Raw genomic sequence first — 19,377 nt, 5'->3', positions numbered from 1 at the left:
GTATCCATGTGCACAAGACATGCGATATGCGTTAAATCCCCCCTCCCCGCAGTCATAGATAAAGTACAAGGGCACTACACATGCAGATATAAAGTACAGGTACGTTCTTTTTTATTTTCGTATCAGTCGATAAGTAAATAAAAGTCGCTTTGTTACCCCCTTTGTAAGTTCGTACATACTCAATGAATAATCCCTAAGAGTATGAGCGTCCTGCTCCTTCGGGAACTGATGCAGCTTCATGTATCCTATATCCGCAGTGCATTCCTGGGAGTAGGTTAACTTTAGGATGGCTTAAGAGTAAACTAATACACCCTTAAAGATATACTGTCCACCAACTGCGTACACATTCACATTACATGTGCTAAAAAAAATGACATTTAAATTCCAGAACGACCCTTCTCCCCAGCAAATTACAAAAATTTACGAGAATAGTAGCATAATTACAAGAAATGTTAAAGCATCAGACAAACAGAAAAGGTAATAAAGGTTATCATTGTACAATGAATAACTACGGTGAAAATGAAATTTAATCTTGCATATGTGAAGGCGCGTAATGAGGCAGTATGCAAACTGACAGTTGAACATAATGTATAAGTGTTTCAAATCTGCTATGTTAGTAACTAACCTAGGAAATGTGTGATGCAATAGGAGAGAAATGTGTCGATTGATAAAAACTGGTCACAGGGCTGTAACCTAAGGTTATAAGTAATTATTGTCATGTTGAATATCAGACAAAACTTAAAAGAATAATTGCTCCCCAGAACATATTGCCTTTTGGAGGTTCCAGTGCAGCTAACTCGTTGTTTCACTCTAAAAGTTAGTTATAGTGGTGGTTGGAAAATTGAAAGAAGAGTAAAGGAGTCGAAACGGGCGGAAAAGTCATAACAGCAATTTAGCAGCAGTGTCGAAGCTAAAATCTTCCCCCTTACTTAAAAGAAAAAAAATATGGGTCAATGTTCCGTTAAGGGGGTTCAGTAATTTCTTCCACACGAAATTTGCAATAATTTCTCCACTTCTTTCCATTGATTTTCGTTTTATTACATAATATAACTTTATATTAGGTAAGGTTAGTTTTGGACCCCCTTAACGGAACATGAACCAAAATATGTTTATAAATCCCATGAATCATTGCTTCCTTTATTTCTGAATATGATATAGTTTGCGCCACTTAACATTTGAGATGTATGACTTCTGAGCAATAATACAATATGGATGCATGCGTAGTGAAGAATAAAAAAAGCGGGAAATTAACAAATATTGCCGAAATGCAATTACACCAGAAGTAGAGAAATGAAGGAAAAGTAATAGGGGTATTGACATAATCATAAGTAATTAGGTAAATAACGCTTAAAACAGCTTCATATTCCTCCGATTACGAGGAAGGGGGGCATTAGCAGAAAATAAAGCAAATGACGTATGAGAAACGCACAAACCTGTGCTGGGTGGTCATTAGAAGCAAGAATCCTATCTATTCCATTTAAGGGCAGGTAAAGGTAAGAGCTCGCACGGGGTACATCTTGCAGAGAGCAGGAATGAAGTGACGATGAGTGTGCGCCGAAAACTAAGACGAGTACGAAAAATATGCACCAACATTTGCCGTTTAATCAATTCAGTGCATTACATTCTCTAACCTACCTTGTGGCGCCGGTGGGGGCATTCAGTCGAAAAAGTGTAAAAAGCTTTTTCAGGCCAGCCATTCTGAATGAGATTTTCCTGGGTTTTCCTCATTCACACCAGACAAATGCCGGGGTGGTACCTCACACTAGGTCTCAGGCCGCTTCCTTCCTTCCCCAATACTTTCCTGGGTAGTGTGCTCGTCGAGGGACGTCATCTCTCATACGTGACGGAGTAACATGGCTATAGATGCTGAGAGCAGAGAAATCTAAATCCGAAATATTTGCCGCGCAGTGTTTTGGAGATTTAGTTTCTACCTGAAGTGAGATTTAGTTTCTAGCGTGGGCGTTGATCAATCAGTCAGGCAAGACTTCTTCTTTTATATAAAGATATTACTCTGTTACGTTCTATTATTTTAAATGAAAAGTCCGAATTTCATACGTGTAACTGTCTCCGAGATATGGACATCATATTATAACAATTGCAACTCCTTATTACTCCTCCCCCTTTCCCACATCGAATTTCTGAAAATCTTTCCAGCTATCCCCGTTGGTCTACTGAGTAGTGCGTGCGCCTTTGATGCACGTGCAGGGGCGTCATTTAGGGAGGGCAGGGAGGGGCAATTGCTCCCCCCTGAGTTGGAGATTTATATAGATTTTATTAATAGAATAGTAGTAAATCAGTGAAAAACGGGAAATTTTACTTATATCAAGGGGTCTTGCCCCCCCCCCCCAAGCAAAATCTGAAATGACGCTCCTGTGCACGCGGTTCCGGGTTCGATTCTCAGTAAGAAATCACAAGATATTTAATTTCACAATCATTAATTATTCGTCTTCTTTAGCCTGAAGATCATAACCGTGGAATGTTAAAAAATAAAATTAAGAAAAATCATTTAATTTATTTTTCAAAACTCCGTCCTTATTGATATCTCACAACAGTTATGTAGTGTCCAAATTTCAAGTTTCTAGCTTAAATAGTTTGTCCTAGACGTTGATAAGTTTAGACTACTTCTGTTATACATGTCTGCCGGGGCCTTGTTTATATATATATATAGATAGATAGATAGATAGGTAATTTATTTGTATGTTCTTTAGTGTTGCGTGATAATCTTTTTACTATTTTATGGTATTTCAGAGCATTAAAGAACTATGATGGACTCTCGGCTTTATCAGATAGGGAACAAAAGAACCAGAAAGAGAAGAAAAGCGTCCAGTTGGACGCTGTGTTCAATCCAATATCCATATCTAACCAATGAATGTGTATTAATATTTCAGCATGGGACGTGATATATAACGAGAAGCGTACGGCGTTAGATGCCGTTGAGGAAGGTTGTTCTGTTTGTGAAGATGAACAGTGTGACGGGACGGTTGGTTTTGGAGGGAGCCCAGATGAAAATGGAGAAACAACTTTGGATGCCATGATTATGGATGGGTAAGAAGAAACATTCCAGTTAATGCTATTAAGTACCTACCATCTACAGCCAGCCATAGAAGTTATTGCACCTCTAACCGTTGTAACGCTTTTAGGTCGGGCCCGGTACTTTTACTGGTATCACAAACACCTGAATAGATGTAGCCCAAATTACACGTAAATTTTCAAGCAGTTAGTAAGCGTGTGGAGCGTAAACTCAAGCAACTGATTAGCGTAAGTGAGTGCTTAACGCATTGGAAAAAATGAAATATTTAAAGTTTTACGTCTCACGATTATGCCACCTAGGCTAAAGGAGACGGCGATGATGTGAAATGAATGAAATGTTGGAATGAAGAAAGTGGGAGGAAACAGAAGAACCCCGAGAAAACCCACACACACGATGTTTGTTCACCACAAAGTTCACTTCGCGCGAGCTGGAAGCGAACCAAAGCTGAACGCTTTACCACTGAGTCAGCGCGGCTCTTAATAACGCATTGGCTGTACACTCTTTATGCTCCCAATGTTAAACGAAAATGCAACGTTGCCATAATAGAGAGGTTAAGGAGGGCAGAGCGGGGCGGGAGGTGGATAAATTTTGTAAGAATATGGTGAATAGAGTATGGTATGTTTGAAATGGGGTCTGGCCATCGACAGGTTAGCTAAAAGACAGTAATTTCATTCACTTATGTTATGAGTCCAGGTAAGTGGCAACATTGCATTTTCATTTAACATTGGACACATTTTCATAAAGAGTGTACAGCCCAAACGGTTCGTCCGATTTAAAAAAAAAAAAAAAAATCCGCCACTTTAGATTGAAAACATCATATTTGGAGACGGTTTATTGTAACTCTGATAATAACAGAATTACCCTATGTCAGGGGACTTTTGAGATACCCTGTACATAACTAACTTACCCTATGATATATAACCCGATATAATCCTATTTGAAAAAAAATACGTATAGTTGGCGACACTGCAATGCCATTTGGACTTGCAGAAAACTTTAAGTTGGGTTGGCAACACTGTTAATATAGTTGTATTGCTAAGTATGTGAGACAATACCCCTCTGTCTATATTTACATCGTACGAAATTTCAGTGTTTTCTATCCGTTAGTTTAAAAGTTAGAAGGACGTAGCAAGAAAGATGGCCCATCCTGTATATAGCAGTTCGAAATAAGCACTTTTATTTCAGTAAAAACTGTTTCAGCAATATCTCTTGCCTTAGCTAATAGCTCTGAGAAACTCACATGAAAGGTTTTTTATTTCTCAGAACTTCATTTTGCACTTTTTTGTGTGAGTTCATTAATGAAGTTCAAATTCTTTTAAACAAATCCCGTGTAATGTTAGAACTTGCTTTCCAACTGCAGATGTGTAATGCAGATCTAATTTGTAAATTGTGTTGATCATCAGAAAAAAAAATGTGATTATAAACTTGTAAGATTGCATGTTTTTCAAACTTACCACTCATTTAAAATTTCTATTAAGGTATAGTTTTAGCGATCCTTTTTTTTTTTTTAGCATAAAACAATCTTAAAGAACATGGAGAACACTAAAAAATTCAAGAATGAAATACTGAAACTTCTTGAAGTAAAGTTCTTCGAAACTAAGCCAAAAACTGTTAATTTTAACATACTTTTTTTGGACAAATTCTTTGCTTGTACTATTTTGGCATTGTGTGAAATTTGTTATTTATATTTTACTGTATATTTATTTTTATGCTTTGTTATTTTATACACTAATGCTTCGGAGATGTTCTTGTGTACTGAAGCCATTGTGCACGAAAAAGATAATAACATTGTCCATAATTCACACTTCTAATCTCATAACATTGGCTCTAATTCACACGTCTAATCTCATAATACGAGGTAAGTCAGTTAATAAATTTCCCTTTGCGGCTGCTTTGAGGTTTACTTTCTTTTTCCAGATAAGAACCAAGGACGTTGATGCATTTGTCGTACCATTTTAGAACGTTCAAAAACCCCTCTTTGAAAAATTGCGCGTTCTGCCTAGAGAAAAAGCTCCTTAACAGCTGTTTTCACTTCGTCATTGGTTCCAAAGTGTGTTACACTTAAAGCCTTCTTCATTGCCGGGGAGGACACTTCAGTTGTGTCAATGTCTAATAAGATTGTTGAGCATTAATTGCTTCTAGCTTCATACCTACCGGGCACAGAATAGGCCATTAAACCGATCTCTTGTTTGCTGAATTACCTTCTCGGGAAAAAAGGAAAGGGAAACTTATTTTTCGACTTAGTTAATTTCTTCGTATTACTTATACTTCACACTTGTATTCACATAAAATTGAATTTCACAACTGTAGCTATTATAGCCATTTACGTAGGGAATATTACACCCATTGTACCATTTTCTTACAGAGTGACAATGAACATTGGAGCGGTAGGAGCACTCAGAAATATAAAGCATGCAATTTCTGTCGCACGACATGTTTTAGAGAACACAGAACACACGCTTCTTGTGGGAGAGCTTGCTACTCAGTTCGCAGTGTCTATGGGTTTCACAAAGGAAAATTTAACTACTGACAAGTCCTATAATATGTGGAAAGAGTGGAAGGCTAACAACTGCCAGCCAAATTTTTGGACAGTAAGTCTGTTGTAAATATTCGGTCCCTTACGTGTTCTTTAAAAGATCTCATGTCACCAAATTTATAGATAAAGAAAACCATTTGTCCTGTGTTTTGTGAGGATCACTAAATTTGACACATTCTGTTTCTTTTAGAGAGATATTTATTTGCTTAGAATTTAATGTGTATAAAATGTTTATTTGTAGTGCTTTTTCACATGCTTACAACTTAAAACTGACTTGTTATTTATGTATCTCGCCGTTCCTAGTGTGTCCCCAGTTTAAGGTAGGGAAATGTTGGAAGAAAATAAGAATAGTAAAACACTTATACAGTGTGTCCACGAAAACACTCCTCGATTTTATTTGGTTATAAAATGAAAACCTTGGGGAATATTGTGTTTAGATTTTGGGTAGACGTGTAACAATTCATAGTTTCATGGGATATATGTTCATTACAGGCACTCAATGTATGCGCCACCTGCCACATGTCAAACATCTAGGCGATAAGCGAGCTCATTCCATACTCTGGAAAGCAACGGGACTTTTGGTTGGCCAGAGTGTCCTTTCCGTTTGTCACAGATGCACTCTTCTTCGACGAAATTCTTGTACTACTTCAAAATTTATTTGTTGGAAGGTAGTTCCACATCAAATTTGTGCCTCAACGCACGTTAAACACACGTTCTAACACACACCAGCTGCGTTGCTATTTGGAGAGCACCATCTTGAATTTACTTGCGTCTAATGGAAAAAAGGGCAAATGTTACAACCTGTAGGGAAGAAACAAAAATATTTTGAGTTTCTACATCTCCTGACTCCTTATTTACAAACATATTATAAAAAGTTCTCATCGTATAATCAGTTCAAATCAGGGAGTGTTTTTGTGGACACAGTATTTTCGATGCAGGAAAACTAGGAATGAGTAACAATGTTTGATGAAATGAGTTTACATTATCCCCGTAAGGTACAGTTTTTATGAACAAAACATACAGTACGTGAATGAAATCTGTAGTAATTTTTTTTTTCTGTTTTGCGTTCTATGCAACGCTGGAGATATGAGGGACATTAATATTTATGTTCCGAACCGCGACCGGGAGTTGAATTCGATGCAGTCGACAGGTGCACAGATCAATCCTCACGGTATAAGACGTTCCCCATCAATTTGTCTCGCCTTCTAAAGAAGTGATTTACAAAACTGCCATTCACCTCAGCTGAATGAACGTTCGGGCCACGGTGGCTCATTGATAGAACGTTCACTTCTGATGCATAGGTCCCTGGTTCGATCCCAGCTGGCGCCAAGTGGACTTTGTGGTAGAGAAACTCTGTGAACGTTCATTTTCTCAAAGTTCTTCCGTTTCTTCCCACTTTCTTCATTCCACCATTGCATTCATTTCTCATCATCACGTCTCCCTTAGCCTAGCCGGCATTACAGTGGGACGAACAACTGAAAGATTTCGTTTTTTGAATGAACATTCCACAGATGTCCTGTGGGCTAAAGAAGACTAATGAAAGTGGAAAAAATGGTGGAATGAGAGCGTGGGAGGAAAAGGAGAACCCGAGGAAAATACAAGGACAGGATGTTGTCTAGCATAAATTTAGACATGGCCTCAGAGCAAATCAGGCATTCATCTCATTCCGGGGAATAATGCACATCATCCAAGAACCTGGCAATAGTGGACCCGTAGTTTATTTAAATGAAACCTGTGTTAATCAAAATAATGCCTTGAAGAACGCTCGGCAACATTTACCTGAGTATAGAATATCAGGGAGAGGAGGTCAGCTTATTACTGTATTGCTTGCTCGGCTAAAACAAGCTCCATCGACGATAGTAAATGAGCATTCAGATCTGAAACAACAGGCTACTATTGCAAAGAAATAATAGCTGATTAATTTGCGTGTGATTTACTATGATTATCACATATCTGTCTTTATTTTTATTTTATTATTGTTACAGATTGATATTTAAAAATTCGACAACCTCCGAACCCAAATAGAGGCGGATTTATTTATATATTTATTTACAGAGGTTGTTCAGTCTACATTTGGCCAATTTCGACTTACCTAAAAATTTATAATAATTCATGGCGCCAGGTACGTAAGTGCTCGATGTGTTTCCCTTGGTTCCTAGCAATAGCCCGACAGCGTAATTTCCACTGTAATAGGCTTCTCTGAAGAACTGGGAGGGGAATCTTGTCCCATTCCCTTTGCACAGCTTTCCAAAGACCTTCCACAGTTACCACACGCCGTTTTCCCAAAGCTCGCTTCAGCAATCCAAATCCATTATAGTCCATAGGACTTGCATCTGGAGATTTAACAGGTACCTCATTGAAATGTATCACCTGTATACCACTTGCCTTCTTCATCTCCCTGTAGAATGCGAGGGACGATCGTGAGGTATGTGATGAGGCCTTGTCCATGTGAATGCGCACCAGATTGGGGTTATTTCCGTACATTATTGGAATCTCATGCTCGTAGATCGGCCGCATGATCTGCTCTTGAAAATACTGCGAATTTATTTTGCAGTTCTTCGCCACCCTACGAATCTTCAGTTTACCTCGGTAACAGTAGCCAGTGACGACCATGAACCCTTTTGGGAAGGATTTTTTACAGACAAGGACCCACCTTCTGAGGTTCTTGGCGCCTTTCTCTCGGTACATGATGGCTCTCGGTTTGCCACAGTCGGAAAGGTAAATCCGTGCTTCATCGAGCGTTACGACGAACATCCACCTTTGTTTTGCCAGATGCCGTTCGTACAGCTTCCAGGCGTTACACTTCCGTTCCTTTTGGTGGGCATCCGTGAGAAGATGGCCTCAAGCTTTCATGACTTTTTCCAGCTTGAGTTGACGGTGTAACGTCCGGCTCACAGTCCCCAAACACACGTCAAGACGATTAGCCATACACCTTTGTGTTGGCGGATTTTCTTGCATTGCCATTTTGCGAAGTTTCCTCTGCATGTTGGAGGTGGTCTTGGTGCATTCCCGCTTCCTAGGCAACTTCGTTGGTGATCCAAATGGTGGAGCTTCGTTGCCCTTGTACTTTTTAATAACATTTTTATTCCACTTAAACTGATGTTGCAACCATTCTTTGTACACTGTTTTCTAATGACTAAAACACTGAAGTGGGCGTCATAAAGAGCCGCAACATAGCCCTCCAAAACCGGCTTAGTTTGGGCGGCATTTTGATCACAGAGCGGAAACCCACACACTTGGAAACAAATTTAACACAACGCTCACAACAAGGGTCCTGTTTTGTGCGTTATTGTCGTCCGCGCGGAAAAACAACTCCGTTCCCAGGAAGCCACTGCACAACACTGCAGGACGCCACGAGCCAGGTCGGGTGAGTCCATTCAGCCCGGGAGGGGGAAGGAACGAAATCGGCCAAACGTAGACTGAACAACCTCTGTATTTATCTAACCCACCGTGGCCTCATGTCACATTATGGATGGTTACATATGCTGTATATATATATTTAAGAAAAAGTGACTACTTCTATTGTCCTTGAAAAGAAGAAAGTGAAACACTAAATGAAATGCAAATTAAATTGTAATGTTCGTTAACTAAATAAATAGTAATACAGAATTTTAGTTCAACTTAAAAAAAAAGAAGGAAAAAGTTAAGATCATTATAAGTTATAGCGCCACTAAAACACAAACGGCACCTTGCAGAAACAATAGCGTGCCAACGCGGCAAATTTGAAAATTCGCTCTAAAATCCCTGCTGAAAATCAGAAGATAGGGGATTATCATTGGGGGGATTTTTATTCAACCTATAATATATATATATATATATATATATATATATATATATATATATATATTTAGTCTAACGTCTCATGTTTATCCTCCAAATGTAAGAAAGACATCGATGATAACGATAATGAAGGAAATAGAAGAATGAAAGTTGTGGAGGAAACGGGAGAACGCCGAGAAAAGCTATGACGCGGTGTTTGTCTACCACAAAGCCCACTTGGCGGAACACTACGCGCCAGAGGTGAGCACTCTACTAAGCATTATCTGTTTGGAAGAATGAAATTATCCTTATAAACAACACACCTTATCATTCGGTTGGCATTTAGGGAGTGCCTAACGTCTTTTTTTTTTTTTAAAAAAAAGTAATTCGATTATTGAAAGGAAAGTAAGAGAGAGAAAAAAGATTTTCTTCCGACAAAACTGAAATCTAACTTTTGTAACAAATAAACGTCTTTTGGAAATGTTGAAAATATATTGAAAGTAGATTATTGAAAGGAATAAGGCGTAACGAAGGACTACAGGATAGTGATTTAAAAAAGAGCGCAAATGATTATAATGTTACTGATTATGATACTAAGGAGACAGGTTTTATAATGGCCTGATGATGACCAGCCTTGCATTCACACATAACAGTAAACAAAATGGCGTTGCAGCCTGAGAACATTAGGCGCGAACTTGACTGGCGTTAAAACGTTTACATTTGTCCGTAAGTTACATGATGAAATCTTTCAGTTTTATGTCCCACGGCTAAGCTAAAAGAATACTGTGATGAAGAGAAATGAATGCAATAGTGGAGTGAATAAAGTGGGAGGGAACAGGGAAATCCGAAGAAACCCACGAACACGGTATTTGTCCACCACAAAGCCCACTTAGTGGAGCTGAAATAGAACCAAGGACAATATGAACGCTTTAGCATTGAGCCACCGTGCCCCCAAGCTCATTGTACAGAGAGTTCCTTCAACTAATTGTATATACAGTGATTAGGAAAGTACATCATAATCGTTATCCGAATTTTCACTTGATTTACTTGGCAACACTGTTCGGTTTAGTGGTTGGTTGGTTCATATTCCTTTGAATTTAGTCATTAGTTGTTCATATTTATTATAATTACGTTAGAGAGTTTTTGCTTATTAAAATGTTACAGTAAATCTGTTCAAATCTTGAAATTTGTTGATGTTCCTTGTATATAACAGTTTAAGTCTTAACGTCACTCTTTTTCATTTTAACTGTAAAAGTATTGTCAAGACGATAATAATAATAATAATAATAATAATATAGTGGTATATATATAAAGGTACTAGGAATAACTGGTAGTCTAAAAAGTATTGAGCCTTTTAAGCACGGATGGTGTCAAGAGTCTCAAATCACAGGGTATACGAGTCGCAGCGCGTCACGCATAACGTCATTTGACAGTTGAAAGTTGAAGCTGTAATTGTGCAAAAAGTGTTAGAATTCTTATAATCAGGTGCTCGCGCCGTGTGGACTTTGTGGTGGACAAACACCGTGCTCGTGGGTTTTCTCGGGGTTCTCCCGTTTCCTCCCACTTTCTTCATTCCACCATTTCACTCATCTTTCATCATCACCGTCTCCTTTAGCTAACCGTGGGACTTAAAACTTAAAGATTTCATTTTATTTTCTTATAATCAGGTGTAGGGTATTGCGCCGTAAAGATGAATTAACTTTCCGCAAAACTGCACAGGCCAGTTAATGAGTTTGTACTGTTTATCTAAGTCAAAAATATTTATTCGATCGAATTTTTATCTGCGAATCTCTACTGAAATGTAACTAGTTCAGGTTATTTCTGAAGGGGTTGATAACGAGTGATGGAACGTGGAAACCTGCAACAACAATGTGTGAAAAAGATGGTCGAAGCGAGAAGCAGCTCCACCGTCTGTGGCACAGCTCATGTTGACGTTTGGTGGGATTGGAAGAACATCGTGCATCACGAACTGCGGGTCCATGACATTTGGGCGCAAACGTTTAGGCGCGGCCGTTTGAGCGCAAAACTTTTTATCCAAATAGGTTTACTTACCTGTATTTGTCATAGTTAATTTCATAACTAGAGCGAGCTCCTTCGTGGCTAAGCGGTTAGCATACTCGCGCCTTTAGCGTGAGAAACCCGGGTTCAGTTCCCGACGGGAGCTCATGTGGTTCGGATTCCACGTTATAATCAATAGGTTCCGTCTCATATAGCCTCGGGGGAGCTCATGTGGTTCGGATTCCACGTTAATTAGTAGGTTCACGTCTCATATAGCCTCGCTGTTGAACGGGACGTTAAACTCAAAATCAACTCAAATCAATCATAACTGGAGCCTGGATGTTCTAGTTGAAAAGAAATAGGAAGGAACTGCAGCAGACTCTCGACAATCCTAGTCGCGATATCCGTACTATGTGGTTTAGTTTTAAAAGAATTTTTCTTTTTAATAAAATAAGACATGTAATTTGTGTTTAAAAAAACGCACTTTTTCGTTAATGTTTAATTATTTTAAAGATGTGACTATATACAGGGTGTCTCATAAGTCCGTTTACATAGGCCATCTCGGTAACTATTGAAGATACGAAAAAATGATAAGAGAGCAATGTTGTTGGAAAGTATGTGTTTTCAATTAAAACTGTTGGAATTTACGGAATTGGATCAAACGTTTGGGCTCTACCTTGGTATAGCGCCCAACGTTAAAGAAAAATGCAACGTTGTCACGTCTTTGTTGGACAAAAATGAAGATAAGTGCGTGTGTTTTGGAGTATTCTGGACCAAGGAAAATAGAAGGGAGGCCATAATGAAGGTTATGAAGAAGGATCACATGCAACGTCAATCCAAGGGAGTGGTGTCACCATCAGAAGGGGAGGGGGAAGGTACGAAAAAGAAACTGAGTTGAATTTATTAACGGCAAATTTGTATTAATTGCTTGGTGGTGTTAACGAGATGAGACAAGAGGACAATTAATACAATTAGAAAGAGTCTAAGTGCCAAAACTTAAAAAAAAAAAGAAAAAAAGAGAGAGAGAGAGAGAAAAGTCGGTAAACATGAGTTATCGTAATACAAGGTAAGCGGGTACTTTTAAACAGAAGGTTATGAGTGCTTTAAAACAGAAGCAACAACTCTTAAGCTATAAATACCTTACAAACATATTCTGCTTGATACCAAGGCAACTGAAAGATACACTTCAATTCTACTTATTGTGGCACTTAGATCCTGTCTCATTATTCAATGTTGTCGTGTCCAAAAGCCGAAACACGTCACGTTTCCAGACGAGTTTAAACAAAATAGATTATCTCGTCCTGCCTACAACACAGCATTTGGGTAGGTCGAACGTGGGCACGAAACCTGATTTGACGGGCGATCCTGACTAAGTTTTTTCCTCGTTTTCCTCATTCCTCCCGGGTACATGCCTGGATGGTCTCTTCTCTCAGGCGAGGGCCGCTTCCTTCTCCAGTCCTAGACTCATCTGAAGGTTCCATGTGATCTCGGTGAGTGGAGGCTTAATCTCTCCTTGTGTCATTTCCTTGAACAAATAAATAAATAAAGTTTCCCAGCTAGTGAGCGTCATTATTCATTTTAAGGTCTCGGCTCGGCTTAACTTGACGTCTTCATCTCATTTTGTTGAATGATTGTCTAGAGTCGTGTATGAGTTTTCGAAACGAGATAAGACACGAGAATGTTCTTGTCTCGTGAACAATACTACTTATTTCATTGGAAAGGGATTAAAAATGTAGAAACCAGCTATTTGAGATGTACCATCCCAGCATTTGTCTGATGGGTGATAATGGTACACAATCCTTTTTTCTTTGACTAATGAATGATATGAGGAGAAAGGACTGTGATACTCACACAAGGGATACCATACCTAACCTAATCCAATCATTTCAAGTCACCTACCTTTTGGAAGATCCTGAAACAGGTAAAACAACGCTGCAACTGTGCTCAGTCCTGATGTTCGAAATGATGTCCACCTTGTGCACGAATTACCATATAATGTCGCAAACTAGTCCTAACCTGTTGCAGTGATAGTAGCAGCGGAGCCCTCGCGAATATTATGTTGTAGGGCATCATTTGTACTTGGGCGATCAATGTAAATAACGAATTTTTGTGGCCGTACAGAAAAAAAAAAATCAAGGGCGTTAAATCAGGCAATCTTGGTGGCCATTCCGTCCGATCCGATGTCCTCGAAATGCTGCATCCAACCAATGTCGAACAATGACACTGAAGTACGGTGGCGCACAATCGTGTTGGCAGTAAAAAGTGCACTGCGAGTGGCAACTTGTCCAAATAAGTTTCCAGTATTTCTTGTAGCAAGTATGATAGGCTTAATATGTTAATCCCCATTCTAGGAACACAGGACCCAACAAAACATTGCCGTGAATTGCACGCCACACATTTATAAGAAGGTCAACTTGATCATGGGAAACTTCGGCCACATGACGATTGCAGTCTGTCCAATACATGTAGTGATGTCTGTTAACAGTTCCATTAAGATGAACTGTGACCTCGTCGGGAAACATGATGTTAGCTCAAGATTGAGTTGTTTATGTTTTGTGCGTGTAAACCATTCACAGAATTCACGTCGTCAATCGGTATCATCTCCATGCAACTTCTGCACGAAATGTACCTTGAAGGGATGAAAATGATGCTTGCGCATAATTATTTGGACAGATATTCGGCTAGTATTACTCTCTTGGGCCACCTTTCGTATCGATCCCATTGGACTGCATGTAACTTTAGTCAGAATGTAAACGAGTGTGCCATCATCGGTTACAGATCACAGTCTGCCAGAGCGAGGTCGGTCGAAGACACTGCCAGTATCCTCGAAGCGTGTCAATAACTTACCAATCATTGAATGTGATGACAATGGGAGCTATGGATGGCGGTGATGAAACTGTTCTACAGCTGCACTTATACTCAAACCGGATGCGTGAAAGATAATTTCCGTTTTGTTTGCAGGTGAATATATAGTCACTATTTTTCATACACACGGAGACGTACGGCCACCAACTCAACAAACCACTTGAATGCAACACAAAATTCAACACACGATGGCACAAACAAAACTAAACGGGAAGGGAAAGATGAGTGGCGTGTTGCTTGTGCTTGATTACGTCAGACGCTACCACTTGGGTAAAATAGGAGTATTATGGCACTATGGTCATTTAAGAAAATCGCTCAGTGCCGCTTTCTGTAATATTTGATGGTTTCCTCCCTTCAACTGAATTTCCATCAAATAATGCACATTCAAATAGCTACTGTGTCCTAATTCAGGCATTTCCTTTTCCTTTCTTCATTTATTAGATTTCTCAGTTCCTATACAGTTCGCCGTAGCTCAGTCGGTAACGAGTCGGACTACGATATAGGTTATTCATGTAGTCATGGTTCAAACCTCGGTCAGGATATTGGTTCATTTTTAAATGCTCTCGTGTCTGGCGACACTGAGGTGATTTCAGCCTTCTATTAAATTACGTAACAGTTTTTTTTTTTTTTTTTTTTTTTTTTTAGTACGATTTGTATGTTCTTTCATTTATTTAACAAGTTGATGACGACCGCTGGTACCCCTTGAATGACTTGAATTATCTTGATGTCATTCATTAGTCAAAGAAAAAAGGATTGTGTACCATTACCACCCATCAGACAAATGCTGGGATGGTACATCTCAAATAGCTGGTTTCTACATTTTTAATCCCTTTCCAATGAAATAAGTAGTATTGTTCACGAGACAAGAACATTCTCGTGTCTCATCTCGTTTCGAAAACTCATACACGACTCTAGACAATCATTCAATAAAATGAGATGAGACGTCAAGTTTACGAGCCGAGCCCTTAAAATGAATAATGACGCTCACTAGGTGGGAAACTTTATTTATTTATTTATTTATTTATTCAAGGAAATGACACAAGGAGAGATTAAGCCTCCACTCACCGAGATCACATCGAACCTTCAGGTGAGTCTAGGACTGAAGAAGGAAGCGGCCCTGACCTGAGAGAAGAGACCATCCAGGCATGTACCCGGGAGGACTGAGGAAAACCAGGAAAAAACTTAGTCAGGATCGCCCGTCAAATCAGGTTTCGTGCCCACGTTCGACCTACCCAAATGCTGTGTTGTAGGCTCCTATGCCTGTCTACAACACAGCATTTGGGTAGGTCGAACGTGGACACGAAACGTGCTTTGACGGTGTTTGTGTTGTTGCTGTTTGTTGGTGTTTGTGACCCTATGTATGGCATATAAGACAGAACTAAAAACGAATATTACGATACATCACGCGTAAGCGAATGGGCATACATGTTCCTTTTTAGCTAGTTGCTAGAACGTGACTCGGGCAAGGGTTTGATGATATCACTTTGCACCCAGACGTAACTATTTGGTCAGTGTTGTCAACGAATTGTAAATACAATGTGACAGATGGTTCCTGTACCATTGGATGTATATTCATGGAATGTGGTATAAACATCATTCGTCACTACATATACTGTCGACATATTCCTTTCCCAAGGACGTCAGTTTGTCAGTGTTGCCAACCAACTGTAAAAATGATAAGTTGTAAAACAGGTTTCGTACGATGAAACTTTTATACACCAAGCTTGGCAGAAACATCACACGACACTGTAGCAGAAAGACGTTGAGTGTGACCATCTTTCAATCATTCTAGGTTGTCAGTGTTGCCAAACAAGTGTAAACATCACAGTGTTGCAAATTGCATTGAACGAATATATAACATATGACAGAAGCAACATTTGACGATGAAAAACATAGTGTAAATGTTTTCTTTTCCCAAGCACCCCAGTTTGGGAGTGTTAAGTCTACAGCATTAGCGGACATAATTAGACTGTGATCCATATTAGGTTTGTAGCATGTTAGTGTGAACTAGAGACCTGCACGGGCCGGGCTCAGCCCGAAACCCCGCCCGGCGCGCAGACCGACTCTGTTATTTCTTTGGGTCGGGCTGGGGCCGATTAATTGCAATTCTTTAATAATTATTGACTTTGGATAAACGATAATTGGAATAATCCAAACATTGAAGAAGTGTGCCCGTGAAAAAAGTTACAAAGAATGAAATAGCTATTTACAGTTTGTGTTGCTTAGCAGCTCCACTTTCACTATAGAGGATTGTAGGCATTGCGCGGTAAATTGAGCTCTGACCTTGACCTTCACTGAACCCAAAATATGACAAGAAGGGGTGGGAAAGTTTTGCCTGTCGATAAACAATATTGCCATCTTCACTTTATGCTAAAAATCATTTAAGTTAGAGTTTTGTTACAGGAAATGGAGTTTTTGTTCTCTAGATGACAGGAAAAGTTCTAGAAGGCAATGGTACCATTCGGGAGGCAAGCGTCAGGTTGTGAATCAGAGTTTAGAAAATGTTTGTGAGGGTTAGGTCAAGTTTAATACTAAATTTTGAGAAACATTGGGGCTCGAGTTAAATTTAATATATATATATATATATATATATATATATATATCGAGCCGAGGTCGGACCAAAAACTTTTAAAATTTATCGGGCCCGGACCGGGCTTGGGCCAAGAATTTTAAGAAAAACTTATTGGACCGGGCCGGGCTCGGGCCGAAAATCTCCAAAACTTTTCGGGCCCGGGCTGGACCGGGTCTGGCCTAGGTATATTCGGGCTGGATTGGGCTCGGGCCGATAAGTTTTTCTTAAAATTCTTGGCCCAAGCCCGGTCCGGGCCCGATAAATTTTAAGAAAAATTCGGCCCGTGCAGGTTTCTAGTGTGAACCCACAAACACCCATGTTGGCAGCAGGGTTGGCAAAAACCATGTTTTTTTTATTGAAAAAACAAAAAAAACAGGTTTTTGGTTTAAACCCGGTTTTTTTTGGGGGGGGGGTTAAACCAGGTTTTTTTGGTGTCAATAATTTACTCTATGTATTTATATTAGATATGGACAGAAATTAGTTTGTTTCGCCTTGGTGTTATTATGCAACAACAAGGTTATGCTGGAAGGGGTCACATAAGCTTAAAGCGGAATCCAAACCCAGGGTGTCTGTCGGTCACGAAAAAGTCACGAAATCAGAAAACGGTCATGAAAGTCACGAAAAAGTCACGAAATTTAGCTATTAGGTGACGATTTTTTTAACTGTGCAAATGTAAGTACAGATTGGAAAATTTTGTTCTGTAAAACGTCAAATTCATCACCAAAATGTTTATGATTGGCTTTAGACGCTACCAATTCGCAAGCAAAGTACGTTTCTATCGCATGGATAAAAATTCGACCTAATTCGCACCCAAATTTGCTCTTGAAAATGTTAGGAAATTTTATGATTGGGTAAAGCAAAGGTCACGAAAAAGTCACGAAATTTCATTTTGGAATTTTTGTAGACACCCTGAAACCGCTTCTCGACTTACATCCAAGAAAAATTGTCCATTTGAACACGAAACCGGGACTAATTGGTCACAAATGCGATTGCCGACACACTCACGAAGGACTCCTGATAAAAATACGTTGTACTGATCTTTACATAGGCGTACTTGTTAATATAATTGTCAAGAGTCATTTCAAAAGGACAAAAAGATAAACAGTTACACAAGTAGAATTATATATAAATCGGGAAACTCCCGCCTTAGCCATTGGGAAAATCCTGTTATTACTTTAAATGTATTTGTATGTAAAATTTTAAGGTCAACATATCATAATCACTACGCTAAAACAGGTATTAAATTACAAATTTGGTATGTTAATATCATTCAATAAAATTAAAACAAAGTCAAATCCAAGTTGATGTTGGAAGCTACGTAGGCAGTTGATAAAGTTTGCCAATTTCTATCAATAAGAGGCAAGAGGTTGGCTTCTTTATAAAACAACAGGCATTCATTCAAGTAGAAATATATAATTTGGTTTCATTTCGTATGTTTAGGCTTAACATTCGTATGAAATACCAAGGTTATCACGGAGAAGACTTTCGCTTAATCGCTACTTGGTTTACACTTGAAAGATGGGTTGTGGTTCGACCGAGAATTGAACACGGGACACCTTGATTAAAAGGTGAAAAGTAGATAAACGTAATGCGAACGGTTTGATATGTGGAAACGTCACCATTAATTTCACACGATTTAAAGCATTTTTCGTTGTTTTTTTTTTTAAACCAGTTGTTTTTTTGAAAAAACCAGCTGGTTTAAACCAGCCAACCCTGGTTTACAGTGTTTAAAAACCATTCTCAATTACATTTTCTTGAAAGGTCGCCTGACCATTGCATCCATAGAGACAAAACTTGGGATAAACATTATTCGACAACACAGCAAACACACTGTCGTTGGTACCATTCAACAGGCAACCCAGTCTGTCAGTATTGCTAACGTTTTCAAAATGGAAGTTCTTCAAATAGCAGTATACTAGCTTGGTGGTATTTTTATGTTGTCTAATGATATGAACACGCGGCTGAACGTATATCATGGAATATGACTGTTCACCACTCAACAACGAACGGCACAGGTTAGGAGCTCGTATGGAAATTAAGGGTTGGATGAGTCATTCATGCATCCCTTCATAGGAGCTATATTGTGACATATAGAAAGGAATTGTGGAGATTTCACGATTTGTCTTTAGAGTTTGCTCATCATACTAAATTAAGTGATATGCCACATGCTAGAGTTGGGCCATACAAATCCCGGGCCATTTCAAATCAGGTATTACGTTAGTAGCGTTTACGAAAACTATGGCAGGAAAACTAATCAATTTCAAACTGGTGACATATGTGTTTTTGCTGGCATCTCTTTTACGACTTCTCATTCATACTATTGGTTGTCAACACTGACAAACTGAGGTCCTTGGGAAAGGAATACGTCCACAGCATATGTTCTGTAGTGACGAATTATGTTTATACCACATTCCATGAATATACATCCAGTGGTACAGAAACCATCTGCCACATTGTATTTACAATTCGTTGGCAACACTGACCAAATGGGTACGTCTGGGTGCAAAGTGATATCATCAAACCCTTGCCCGAGTCACGTTCTAGCAATTAGCTAAAAAGGAGCATGTATGCCCATTCGTTTACGCGTGATGCATCGTAACATTCGTTTTTAGTTCT

General features: G+C 39.1%; 1 protein-coding gene across 2 annotated transcripts in view; it reads left to right on the top strand.

The window, feature by feature from the left end:
* LOC145670377 (N(4)-(Beta-N-acetylglucosaminyl)-L-asparaginase-like) overlaps nt 1–19,377 on the top strand; it is a 48,425-nt gene that overhangs the window by 1,155 nt on the left and 27,893 nt on the right. The window contains exons 1-3 of one of the 2 annotated variants that reach the window (XM_081738987.1): nt 435–477; nt 2,889–3,045; nt 5,397–5,622. In XM_081738987.1, the coding sequence (XP_081595113.1) occupies nt 450–477; nt 2,889–3,045; nt 5,397–5,622 (411 nt within the window). In that variant the 5' untranslated portion in view covers nt 435–449. Of the gene's footprint in view, nt 1–434; nt 478–2,888; nt 3,046–5,396; nt 5,623–19,377 lie in introns of those variants that run through there. The other variant, XM_081738986.1, reaches the window with a different exon arrangement.

Source organism: Thermobia domestica, chromosome 14 (genome assembly GCF_964235325.1).
Source record: "Thermobia domestica chromosome 14, izTheDome1.hap1.1, whole genome shotgun sequence".
Lineage (NCBI taxonomy): Eukaryota > Metazoa > Arthropoda > Insecta > Zygentoma > Lepismatidae > Thermobia > Thermobia domestica.
The sequence above is the reverse complement of the archived record's forward strand: the minus strand, read 5'-3'. Positions and strand labels throughout refer to the sequence as shown.